At 31.6% G+C, this 12,241-nt stretch overlaps 1 protein-coding gene across 4 annotated transcripts; it reads right to left on the bottom strand.

The window, feature by feature from the left end:
* Nucleotides 1-361: 361 nt before the first annotated feature.
* Nucleotides 362-11,902, bottom strand: LOC124363057. 4 transcript variants are annotated; one of them, XM_046818134.1, is made up of 7 exons: nucleotides 11,789-11,902; nucleotides 9,011-9,100; nucleotides 7,471-7,610; nucleotides 6,097-6,233; nucleotides 3,899-3,969; nucleotides 3,211-3,294; nucleotides 362-765 (listed from the first exon to the last, which is right to left on the bottom strand). In XM_046818134.1, the coding sequence occupies exons 3-7, from the start codon at nucleotides 7,597-7,599 to the stop codon at nucleotides 413-415; spliced, it is 774 nt and encodes a 257-aa protein (XP_046674090.1). In that variant the 5' UTR covers nucleotides 7,600-7,610; nucleotides 9,011-9,100; nucleotides 11,789-11,902; the 3' UTR covers nucleotides 362-412. The 4 variants fall into 4 exon arrangements, with proteins under 4 accessions (XP_046674090.1, XP_046674092.1, XP_046674093.1 ...); XM_046818136.1 differs by having other exon boundaries at nucleotides 9,011-9,097; nucleotides 11,789-11,849; XM_046818137.1 differs by having other exon boundaries at nucleotides 9,011-9,082; nucleotides 11,789-11,842.
* Nucleotides 11,903-12,241: the final 339 nt, after the last annotated feature.

Here is a 12,241-nt window from a genome sequence, read left to right on the forward strand (position 1 = left end):
GTCTTATTAGGTAGCTTGCCAACAAAGTAGACAAGATATCTACTTTGTTGGCAAGATACTTGCCTCACTGTACTTTTACAGTGTTACTGAAAAAGAAATTTACAAAAATAAGTTTAATTTATTTATAGGCAAACTAACCAGAAGTAATAGCAGAAGCCTACCCTCTGAGGATTAAAAGACACATTCAAAAGTCAGATATATAATATAATTATTTGCTGAAGACATTACTAATTTTAATTTTAAAATATAGGTTATAACTATCATTGTAAATCGGATAACAGCTTTTAAAATTTTTTTATAGAGGCCCTGTTACTAGTCGATCTAGTTAGAGTACACTGATTCAAATGAAAACACCATTATATATCCAGATAAACAATGATTTATTTTGGAAAGCCAGAAAACATGTTGAATACTAAACATAGTATTGAGGATAAGGGAAGTAATATGGCGGGGGCATTGGTGGAACAGGAGGGAAATATTCACCAGCTGGATTAAAAGGTGGAGGGGGTGGTGGTGGTAGGTGTGGTGGTATTGGTGGAGGTATTGGTGCAGGGATATTGAGAGCACGGAAAAAGTTTAATTCGATGTTGTTGGCACATGACTGTTCCGTGACACATTGATTCGGAAGCTGCATAGGGAGTATAAAGTATTCAGCTTCTGGCATATGCAAATCACTCACAATTTCTTCAAGTTTTTTCAGACAAGACAGTCCCACCGGACGGCAGATCGTGGAGAGACCCTGAAGATAAGTAGAGTCGTCGCATTCTGAAAGACAAAGCAAACTAAGCAGCAGAAGACTACAATAAGTGGGCGAATAAGGAAAAAGCAATGCATAGCAATAACTATAGTTTACACGTTTGTAAATTGTGCGGGATAAACATTACTTACAATGTAGCAGTAAGCTATACTAACAACTGGCCAAAGACTTTGCCGATTTTCAGTGCTATCCGTCATTTCATTATTGACAGATAGAACGATAAACTTTCTTACAGAAAAGAATTGTTTTACACATCTCCTCTTCTGCCTCATAAAACAGAATTTTTTTGCCTACTGATAGATAGACTTCAATGACGCTTGGCCAACATTCCATAGTTGGGTATGGACATTCAGTTCATTCTTTTTTAAGTTTCATGCAAAATTTAAAGTCTACAAATGAAATATTTCTTGAGATATTTTACCACTAGTCTCTTGAAAATTAGTTTAATAGCAGAGATTAAATAATAAAAGTCACTATAAATTGCATATTTGCTAGGATACTTAGGCTACATTTCATATGTAAAATGCTCAAATATTTATAAAATGTGCTATTTTACCTATGCCATCGTAGTTACCTAGAAATACATTTAAAATGTTCACTAACGTTCAGCAAAATCCCTTGGAGGGACATGCACTATAATTAACTCAGTTCTTTTTAGATATATCTTGTGGACAGACATACAGGTAGACAGACACAGGAATAGACATAAACTCAGGCAGGAATGAAAAATGTACAGCCCTTCGAGTGGTATGTATTGCTGAAGCTAAACCAATTAAAGTAATAAAAATAAAATACAATAAAACCAATCACATCTGGCTATGTAATATCCGGCATCTCCCATATTCAGCATGGTGACAAACTAACACCTACTAACACAACTAATGTAATCGTGAGAAAGAAATGCTTAAACATTTTCTTCTCACTGTAGCCTCTGGGGCGAGCTGGGATATAAACGAGAGAGGCTTGGTGTTTTAATTGTCCTTACCACAATCTTAGGCACGCTATTTTAAAAAATATGAATTTTGAGAAACTGTGATATATGTGATGTTCAGTAACCTTCCAAATGTACTTTTTGACAAATTATTTGTTTTAAATATTAAATATTACATTAAAACAATAGTCATTATTCAAAAACAAGTTTGTATTTGACTCTTTAAATAGTGTTTTATTGCATATAGCTAATTCTTAACACTAAAAGAATTCAGTGCATTCGGTTTGTACAAGGTTTCAAATAGTATAAAGGTTTATATCATACGTTGTATCATAAATCAATAAAATTTCACGGTAAATAGTTGCAACACGTACTTTTTCTTCTTTACATAGTGCCTTAAAAAGTTAAACCACAGCAGTGCTATTTATCCAGAACTAACGATACCAGGCTTATAGCAACACCATTAAGGAGGATATGACAAACTGAGAACACTATAATTACGTACATTTTATTGAATCAAGAACATTACGTAAACAGAAATTGTATTAGTTTGTGTTACATACAGTTTTAACCATTATTTAAAATGTACCGCACAGGGATTTCCCCTGACAGACACTTGTCTGTGATTGTCGGGTCTGCTTTATATTTTAAATCAAAACGCGGGTTTTGTAATACCTGCGTAATATAATATAATTTTCTTCGACATATAGTGATAAGATATATAAAGGTGCTTGAATTCTGACACAACCTGCTTTCTTAGGAACAATTCGTTTCAGATTGGGTAATTCGACAATAGACGATGTCATCAGTTACCTTTAACTAATTGTGTTCTGTCAAAATTAAATATTAAGTGTTTTTCTTCGACTTATAAAAAGCATTTGACTATGTTGACCACGAAAACCTTTTGACAAACTTGAGTTTAATGTCATCAGAGGTGTGCATTTCAATTCCTTATCTCATTTCTTAGGATTGGAGCACAAGATTTCCGAATTTCAGACAAATTCTCTGAACCTATTCTTCTGAGTTACTGGGTCTCTCAAGGATCTATCATCAGACCAATTCTTTTTCTCATCTATTCCAATGACACAGGGTCATCGTTATGGTATGGGAGACTTGTACAGTATGTTGATAACACAACGGTTTGCTTTAGTAACACTTTCAAAATAATTCACTCAAACCTTTTTGGATATAAATATTCAAACATTTCTCAAAATCAAATGCCTTGAATTTCGCCTTGCGACCATGAGATCCAAATGACAGACCAGCAGTCTTATTGAATGATTCCCTGCTGGACGAAGCCAATTGTTCAAAGTTCCTTGGAATATTCCTGGATAGTGAATTGACTTGGAACGTTCACATAGATCATGTTTGCCCTTCATTGTCGTCAGCCATTAATGTTTTGAGACCTTAACCAAATACCGACCTACTCAGGTTCTGATGATGCGTTAATGTAAAAATTCTTTCAAACTTGGTAAAAATCTGAGACCACACTAGTGCTAAGCGTTATAAGCTACAACCTTACCTCCATATTCAAAGCACTTGTAATCTAGATACGTGTCGCATCCTGCAAACCCGATTATGTTTGAAGTGTAAGTACAAGAAGGATCTGAAAAAAAGAAGTTAATAAAAAAGTGTTTATAATGTTGGTTTACAAATCTACCAATTGCTAATAAGTTAGGATGCCCATATAAACACTGTATCGCAAACTACTGACTTTCTGATCTTGCTCAGTTGAACCCAGTTATTACTGTTCCGGAAATTTACAAAGCAATAACGGATATTGAAATGAGTAATATAAATTCACTTAAATTAAACTTAACTTATTCAAACATACCCTCATCTGGAATACGAGATCGTATAAAAAAATATTTAACATAAAATTACCATGCTTATATTTTGCCTGAAGTGGATTGCATGCAATTAATTAATACATATCAGTTCTGTAATTTTTAATCCATTATAAAAAAATAATGTATACATAATTTAAAAGTTAAGTCTATTGTAAGGTATCTTTAAACTGTCTTGAAGAGTCTTTTGATTGATAATATCATTGACAGTCAGACTCTAAACGAAATGAGATTAACCGCAGTATAAAAAAATGGTTTTTACCTAGTTAACCACATCCCAAAATATTTCTTGAAATATTCTAACACTCTTTGAACTTACATAAACAAATCATGTATTACAACTGACATTGATGTTCGTCTTACTTGAGCCACGAAATTTTCCAGGTTGTATTTCCCTTAATATAGCAGACTCAACCCTAGTTGATCCATCGCAGCTGGAACAAGAACAAGTGTAATTTTATTTTCTGTTATCGTGTTTGGATATTAAAATATGTACACACAAAAATTATAGATAGATATAGAAACCTTTGGTTTAAATTAATGTTTGTAAACGAAAAACTGAATATCTTTCCTATATGTTAAGCATTTTAATAATACACACAAACATATGTTTTTTTAACTTATTTACGGTAACACACATAAATGTTAGTTATTTTCAGTGTAAACTTTATATTTCAGTTTAACATGGTTGTCAATGTTGGCAAACATATAACCAATGCTCTACGTAACTTTTAACTCACTCAATGAAGCGTTTTAATATCATTGTTCACGATAATTCTTTGTCTCAATTTATAGATAATCGTCATAAATGTATAGGTTTTTTTTAAGTCTGTAATGGGAAATAGCATACCACGCAGTGAACTATACGCTGTTTCAATAAAATTAAGTTCCAGAAATTTGTTAAGACATTACTGTAACTTACTTTGCTCACGTTATGTTGATTCAATGCTCCAAACTCATGGAAGACTCTTCTTCAGAATAAACTGCTTTTAAGTTTTCATCAATATTTAAACGATCAAGCAGATTTTTTTAAATTGTCTAGACACCGAATTTTGATAAATTTTACTCTCTCGCAGCAGTGCGAATATACATTTGAGGACTGCTTAACATGATTTTTGCGCAGTCTCAACACATTAATGAAGATTTTAGGCCTACCATTGCCTTTTGTATGTTATTTGCTGACATTTAACTTAACCTTATAATGTCAGACTCGAATGCCGTTCCTTGATGATGAATGTCAACCATGGCATTTTCTAAAAATCTTTGCACTATAGTATCCAATATTGAGTCCAGGTACCATTTAAAACACTGCTCATTCTATAGGAAAGTCATAGTGGCTAGTTACCTGAAGGTTATGGTTTGAGGTTAATAGGTTTGAACAAAAAAAATGTTATACAGTGTGATTAAAAAGTGCCGAATAGTTTAATATTTTTTTACTAATTTTATTGACAATGAGATTTGATATATGATTTTTTACCATAAAAATATAGTTTATTATTCAAATTCAACATTTTTATTGGATCAAGAGGATAGCTAGGAGTCAGAAGAAAATCACTAGTTAAAGCATTGGTCGATGTACATGAAATTCAAGCACATTTTTAAGTAAAACGCAATGCCACAAACCGGACCAACAATTGACTAATTTGCTATAAATTCGTTGGGATAGTAATAGATTGCCATATTTTTATAAAGACTTTCTTAAAATCTTGATGCATTGGATACATAAATGTAAAAAGACTTGTTTCAATTTTGTAATTCATCCAGATAATAAGAACCATTAAATTTTCTATAATATTTTTCACATTTAAAAATGAATTTTGAAGAATTATTTCTTGATTATTCTTTTTATCTGCTTAAAATCTATAATAACAAAGTTAGGAATGAAAATATTTTTGTGGATATTTGTAATATTGAACGAATACTACACAACAAAAAAAAAGGTTTCACAAAACACCTTTTTGGTTAAGAATTTTCAATCTATAAAATTAAACATACTATTTTAAGTTTGTTTTAGTTTCATCGATCGACAGGGTTTTACGCGTCATTTTAAAATCAATCATCGTAACAAACACAAGACACTCGTTAATTGTAATTTTTACATAAACTTCCAGTTTTTGATTTTAATATAGCATCATTATCTTGAGCCTAAATGTGATAAATTACTAACCAAAATATGAGTCAAATCGTAAGCAATTTTATCTTTTTGTAGTAACAGATCCAGTGAGTTCCACTACCTAAAACATAATCCATATTTACAATCCCACTCTCAAATTTCTGAACTTGTTTAGGTAATTTATCTCGCATTGAAACTCCTCTGGATGGGCATACTCCCTGGAATACTTTTTTCGAACCCTCCAAATGTTAATGGGTACATTTTTTTAAATTTTTGATTGCATATAATTCAAATGTTTTATCTAATCCAGATCCAGTAACATTTATCCAGTATAATGTGTGGTTTTAAAGAACTTTTGTACTGGTCGTACCTAAAAAACTATGTACCAGATTAGAAACATTTATCAATGTGAACACTGCATGCTAGCAACTCCACGTGTTTTACTCACAATACAGTAGAGAAGTAACAGGTGTACGTTTTTGGATCATCTGGAAGAGGGAAAAACGTTAAACATATGTTGTCAATGATTGCATTTTCATCCGTCTTCGGTAAAAAGTTTACAAACAACGGCTGATTGGAATATACCTAAAACATAAATGTACATGTTGGTAAGTATACTGTTTGAACATATTATAAGTAAATTAAACAATTATTTGAGTAGATAAGTAGATTATTTTGGTGGTATATCATTCGCTAATAATAGATAAGTAAGTAGAAAAGAAGTATATTCCTTTTGTTTTTTGAGGAAAGTCTTAAATTTTATATTAGTAAAAAGAATTTGGTAGGACGCATTTTCATTAACTACACAACAAAAAAACAATAGCAATATATTTATTTAATAATAATACTTTACAATCAAAATACGAAATAAATATTACGAAAATGAATTTACGTTACAAATTATTTATGAATGTCGATAATTTCTAAATTTATATACCTTTTTTATAATGTTCTTGTGAAAATGATTTTAAAGAAATCTGCTTTGATTGCCTGGTAGTGTATACATTGCCCGAAGTTTAATATAAATAGTTTTAATGTATAGTTTATTATCAATCCTAGGATTTCATAAATATACATCTGGGATACACGTAGATTGAAAGCATTATTTATTCTATGCGACAAATCCTAAGATTTAAGAAACTACAGCTCGTATTAAATAATCACACACTATGCGTTTTAAGAAAATCTAGTGACTTTTCTGAACTATAATGTATATTCACAATTGACAGCTAAGATGTTTGTTTTGCCATTAAAGAGATCTTTAAGGAAGGAATGGCTGAAGTTCTTAATTTTTAAGATAAGGATTTTAAGAAAAGGAAATTCGATATATGAAGACTTGTAAACGAAAGCACCAATGTAAGACTTCTATTAATGAGATGAAAAAGGAAATCCTAGTTCCTGTCATTCTTCTAGAATTTTTGATATATTTTAGAAATTTTGGAGTTGTTCATAGCACAGATTAATCAGAGCTTGTTAATGTGCTTCTTTAATGTTGAAATTGTCACGATACTGAAACTGATGACTCAATTTAATGATATGATATCAATAAAATTCCTGTTATTTTTAATTTTAAAAAGAACGGGTTCTAATTTTATAAAGAAATTTAAAATGAGTTGCAACACTTTTTAAAGTTGAAAGATGTAATACTCTTGGCTCGTAAAATACAACGAAATAAACAATTCATGACAATTCAAGAATTGGTTTTAGTATATCTAAGATTTGTTGACACGTACGGTTTTAAAGATTTGGAGAATGGTAGTAAACTATATGAGGAGTAATTTCTTACAATACCATACTTAATAAAAACGTTAGGTTCACTTACGAAATCAAAATCAAAGCTACTTTCAACTAGTACGTCATCGGCTGGACACACTTCTTTGCGAAAACCATATCTGGCATATACTGCCAAACAGCAGAAGGTAGCAGAGACAAGTATATGTCCGGATAACATGAATCACCAGTCTGTAAGAAGTATAAAACTACGAATAATACTCTACTTAAACTATATATAACGCAATTTCTTAGTCTTTTAAAAAGCCTATTAGTAGACAGTATTTGATAGTTAAAAATAAAGTCCAACATTCAAATTTTGGCACTCACAGTGTTCCATTATTTGCTGAACATATCTTTCTGACTCTTCGTCGTTATTCTATATAGAGAACACTTTGAGGTTTATGAAACTGCATTTATACATAAACAGGATGTGTTGTACTCGTAATTGCCAAGAGCACAAACGGAACTGAAAGAAATCTAAGATAAACATTCTTTGTTATTTTTGAAGATGGAAGGATTGTAGGATTCTTCCAGACATGTGTAATCGTTCAGTGACACAAGACGTCGTTAGTACTGCTTTTAGATATCTGTAACCTCACCTATTCCCTAGGTGAATACTAACCTAACACATCACTATGATCTAGGTTATAGTGAACATACATACAAGGGCGTTGTGACACTCATAAGTCTGAAATCACAACCACGATTTTGTGTGTCAACTCCACTAACTCTACAGGCACAGATGATTGTTTTGTTGTAAATGGGTGACTATGTTTTGAGGTTATAAAAATAGTTTTATTTCATAAACTTACTAACTTCTTGTGTATTCTTTGTTCTTTTGCAATGCATTATGTATTCACTGTTATTTCCTTTTTGTGTGTTTCCTAATCAGATTATGTATTGTCTTAGTACGTGGGGAACCATTTAATTGTTCGGCACGCGAAAATTATTATTTTGTTTATTATTTTTGACTCCAGAAAATGAGTGTACCTCAGGATATTCGTGATACTGTGGACTATCCTCAATCTGTCCCTCTGGCAATAAAAGGAAGGCTGCTGCTCCTCTCTCCGACCTTCCTCGCCGTTCTCCTAGTCCCGCCTTATCCTGGAATTTGTCCACTGAGATGGACATGATGCCTCCCACCCAACCCAGAATTATACCGCTTTACATTGACTACATTTCAGACTGGCATACTTATGCTGCTGCCCTACATCGTCTGACAGGTGAGGATTTCTCCGCCCGTTGTTAGAAGGGTGGGTTTATTGTTTCAACGATAAGCTTCCTCAACTTTATTGCACAATCAAGCTTCTTAAAACTCAGTGCAAGAAAGGTATCCCCATCCAATTCCTTTTAAAATAATATAACAAGTGCTTTACATGAACTTTACGTCAATTAAAGCTAATCCTAAATTCAGGACCAATAAAAAACCATACCCGTAAGACATTTTTGTATTTTGGAGCCTTTAATTCAAACAAAAAGTCTCTTATAGAAAGTCTGCGATGTATACAATACTCTGTACCTCTTATTTAAAACAGCTTTACAAGATTTATTTGTTAATGTACAAAACAATAAGTAGACGTTTAACTTACCACTCACGCAGTTTTTGGAGTCTTGACCCAAATACTCCGGTAAGATCAATCACTAGTTCATTACTCAGTAATCTACAACACCTAATACTGCTGTAACAAAATTTAAAAATGTTTAAAAGCATTAAAAATGTTTTTCTAAATGACTTAGGATACGATAGTAACATAGAGTAGAATAAAATTGCTGTAATACCGATCATTTATACTGTAAAGGTACACATACATAAAGGTACACACACAAACACACACATATGTACGTCTCATAGTTTTGAGCATTTTCCTTCCTTTCTAGTATTCAAAATAGGCGTTTACGTACTTTTAAACTTTAATGTAAGTTTTATTTTTATTTTTGAAAAAATTCAGATATGAAATAATATTTTTTTAATCTATAAAGAACAAATGTGTCGCATACGAGCAGTAAAGCTCATTCCCAAATCGCTTTCTCTAGGCGGAGTTCTTTCCACTCAAGAATATATTTGAAAGAAAGGTGTGATCTACTTTTTTAAGAAAATTTGATAACAATGTGCCCTAGTGTTGCATCACACATGCTCAAATAGAGTGTTTAAAACTCAAGACGTGTCTCAGCTGTAGATTCGGATTAAATGTTTGGAATCCTTATAAATGGCCGAACTTGATTATTAATTCTCTGTACATCAATTAGCTAACGGAAGTAATCTTTTAATGTAACTTCAGTAACTGACATCGATGTAGTTAATGAGATGGTAAAGGTAATAAAGAAATCAGGTAATTTGACAATCGTTCTTAATAAATTCATAAAAACCTTTCAAAAACGGTAGTTAAATACTACTTACGTCCATGGAAATGGAAACGCTAGGTCACTGGCCGGCCGAAGACGCGGCTCGAGACTGTCAGTTTTTAATAAGAATAAACTGTCAGAGACGGAGCAGTAAATTAATGATAACAACGATTTATTCATAGTTCTGTTTATTTTTATCACGTTTTCCACCAAGGCGACCACGTGCAGCAGTTATCGTATCGATAACGTACATTTTCTAAGAGAAATCGTGGTATAGGACCAATTTCGTATAGTACTTTTGTGATTGCCAAACTTGTAATCGATACATTTTCGTTGTTCCTGAACGCTCTGCCTTTGATTTTCATAACATAACATAATATATAACAACCGCACAAGTAGGTCTAATCATTTTCTCTCTTGATACTTTGTAAACTAGATAATCATTTTTTTAAACTAACTATACTGAATGTTAACCAATAATGTGAGTTCTTCTGAGATAGGTGCTAAACTCTGATCGGGTTACACAGTCTGAGAGTCTTACTTGACTCCCATTCCATCCAGTCACATAATTCACGGAAAGAGCGGTTAAATTCATACGTGACATTTATGGGCATGCTGTATTTACCCATTGACACATAACTCATCTACATCAAAGTTATTATCTTTCATAAGTTTTAAATATAATTATGTTAAACAGCTTTTAACACTATAGTTTATTTTATTAGGTTTCATGACATAAGTTATAGCTTATAACAAGAGTCTTTTTGTTTATTACCGGGGTGGGATGAAGTTATTGGAAAATACAATATTGTGTTTATGTACATGTTATATAGATAGTGTTATAGCTGGAATAGAGAAATAGTGACATCATATTTGCGAGAAAACTGAATGCTTGTAAACAAAACGAAACTAATCCAACCACTCGTAAATTTGGATTTATGCTTCATATTGGTTTCATTACATTCGATATCAAATGTTACCATATGAAGGACTATACGAATAATGTATTTTCTTTATGAGCTTAACGTTGCTATTTTTAATCAGTTGCTGTAAGAAAATACGTGTTATTAAAACTTTCTGTTAGTAAATTATTTACAACTCTCTTTTACACTGAGATGCAGAACGCACGCTTCTTTACGTTTTTACGCTCGTAAATTGTTAATTAATTTATCCTTAAACTTATTCGGCGGCTCTCGTTCTTTATTCAAAATATATTTAAGGCAAATTAGTTATACACTTCTATTAAACTTACAACTCATTCCCACCAGATATTAAATGTAATACAAATGTTTGCTACATTTGTCATTATTTGCTTCTAAGCTTATGATAATATACCATTTTGGTAAAGTGTATATTAAATATAATCCAGGTGTTCAGAAACGCTTAAACAAAATACACATTTTCTTGCACATCTATAAAGAACTTTAAGTCTCAGCAAAAAATTAGGTGTATCCAAAACTCTTCATACGGAAGGTATATTTTGTGTGAAGGTCATATACCCAAGCGATCGATTTTAACTATTAAGATGAACAATTGTGGGTGAACAATAAAACAACTAATGACCTAAGTGTTTTGCTCTCTTCTCGGTAATCAATAGAGATATTGAGTTGCTTTGTAAGACTTGGTACCATAAATAAATTAAATATGTAATATCAAGGACAGTGAAGAAATTTAAACAAAAGTACTTTGTTTCATTTCATTAAAACTAAAAGTAATGCTGAATTTCCGTTCATTTATTTAATAATTTACAGTTTATTTACTTTCTGAGAGTTATTCTATGTTATTAACATTCGAGTTAAAAATCATGTTTGGTTTAATATTAAAGGGAAACACTCGTGTGTGCGTGTTTGTACACGTGGAGCAAAACTTTAACTATATCCGAAATACAGGTCCATTTAACGAACAAATATTTATATTTCAAACAATTCAAATCGTAAACTTTCATTCTAAATTCGTATTGTAAGCACGAGCGTGCCACTAATTAATTATGGTAGAATATAGTAGTAAATATGGATAAAACCTACCAAGAGTTGGTAATGAAAGCGTAATGTAGAATATGTATATGTTTCGCATGTTACGATTCATTCCTATCAGATTGTACTGCTTATGTTTGCCTTTTCATGACATTTATAGTTGCAGTGATATAGGTATGGTTATATATCAATTCTAGTATCTTATCTCATTTGTGTATGTAACATAATAACTGTTTATTTTTCTGTCTTTCTGTTTGTTTAAAAAATCCCATCACTTTAGCAACGATTTATTGTTTTCAATCGAATTTCGGGAAATTTTAACTAGAAAACCTATTAGTAGAAAAGTATTAGTTTGAATTAATTTTATAAATAAAAAATCAGGAACCATGGATTTTGAAATAAAAAACATAAAGGTGGCTATGTCATACAAAATATTACATATTTCACTTTTATTCGTAACTTGTAAGCTAATAAAAATTGTACTTAATTTATAAACAAATACTC

Source organism: Homalodisca vitripennis, chromosome 5 (assembly GCF_021130785.1).
Source record: "Homalodisca vitripennis isolate AUS2020 chromosome 5, UT_GWSS_2.1, whole genome shotgun sequence".
In the NCBI taxonomy this organism is placed as follows: Eukaryota; Metazoa; Arthropoda; class Insecta; order Hemiptera; family Cicadellidae; genus Homalodisca; species Homalodisca vitripennis.

Excerpts from the sequence above, each read along its gene's own strand:
- LOC124363057 (XM_046818134.1), bottom strand. The coding sequence starts at position 7,599 with ATGTTATCCGGACATATACTTGTCTCTGCTACCTTCTGCTGTTTGGCA. Across the intron at positions 3,970-6,096 it reads TGTTACTTCTCTACTGTATT|CTGCGATGGATCAACTAGGG; the intron begins GTGAGTAAAACA and ends TTCTTGTTCCAG. Across the intron at positions 3,295-3,898 it reads TGGAAAATTTCGTGGCTCAA|ATCCTTCTTGTACTTACACT; the intron begins GTAAGACGAACA and ends TCTTTTTTTCAG.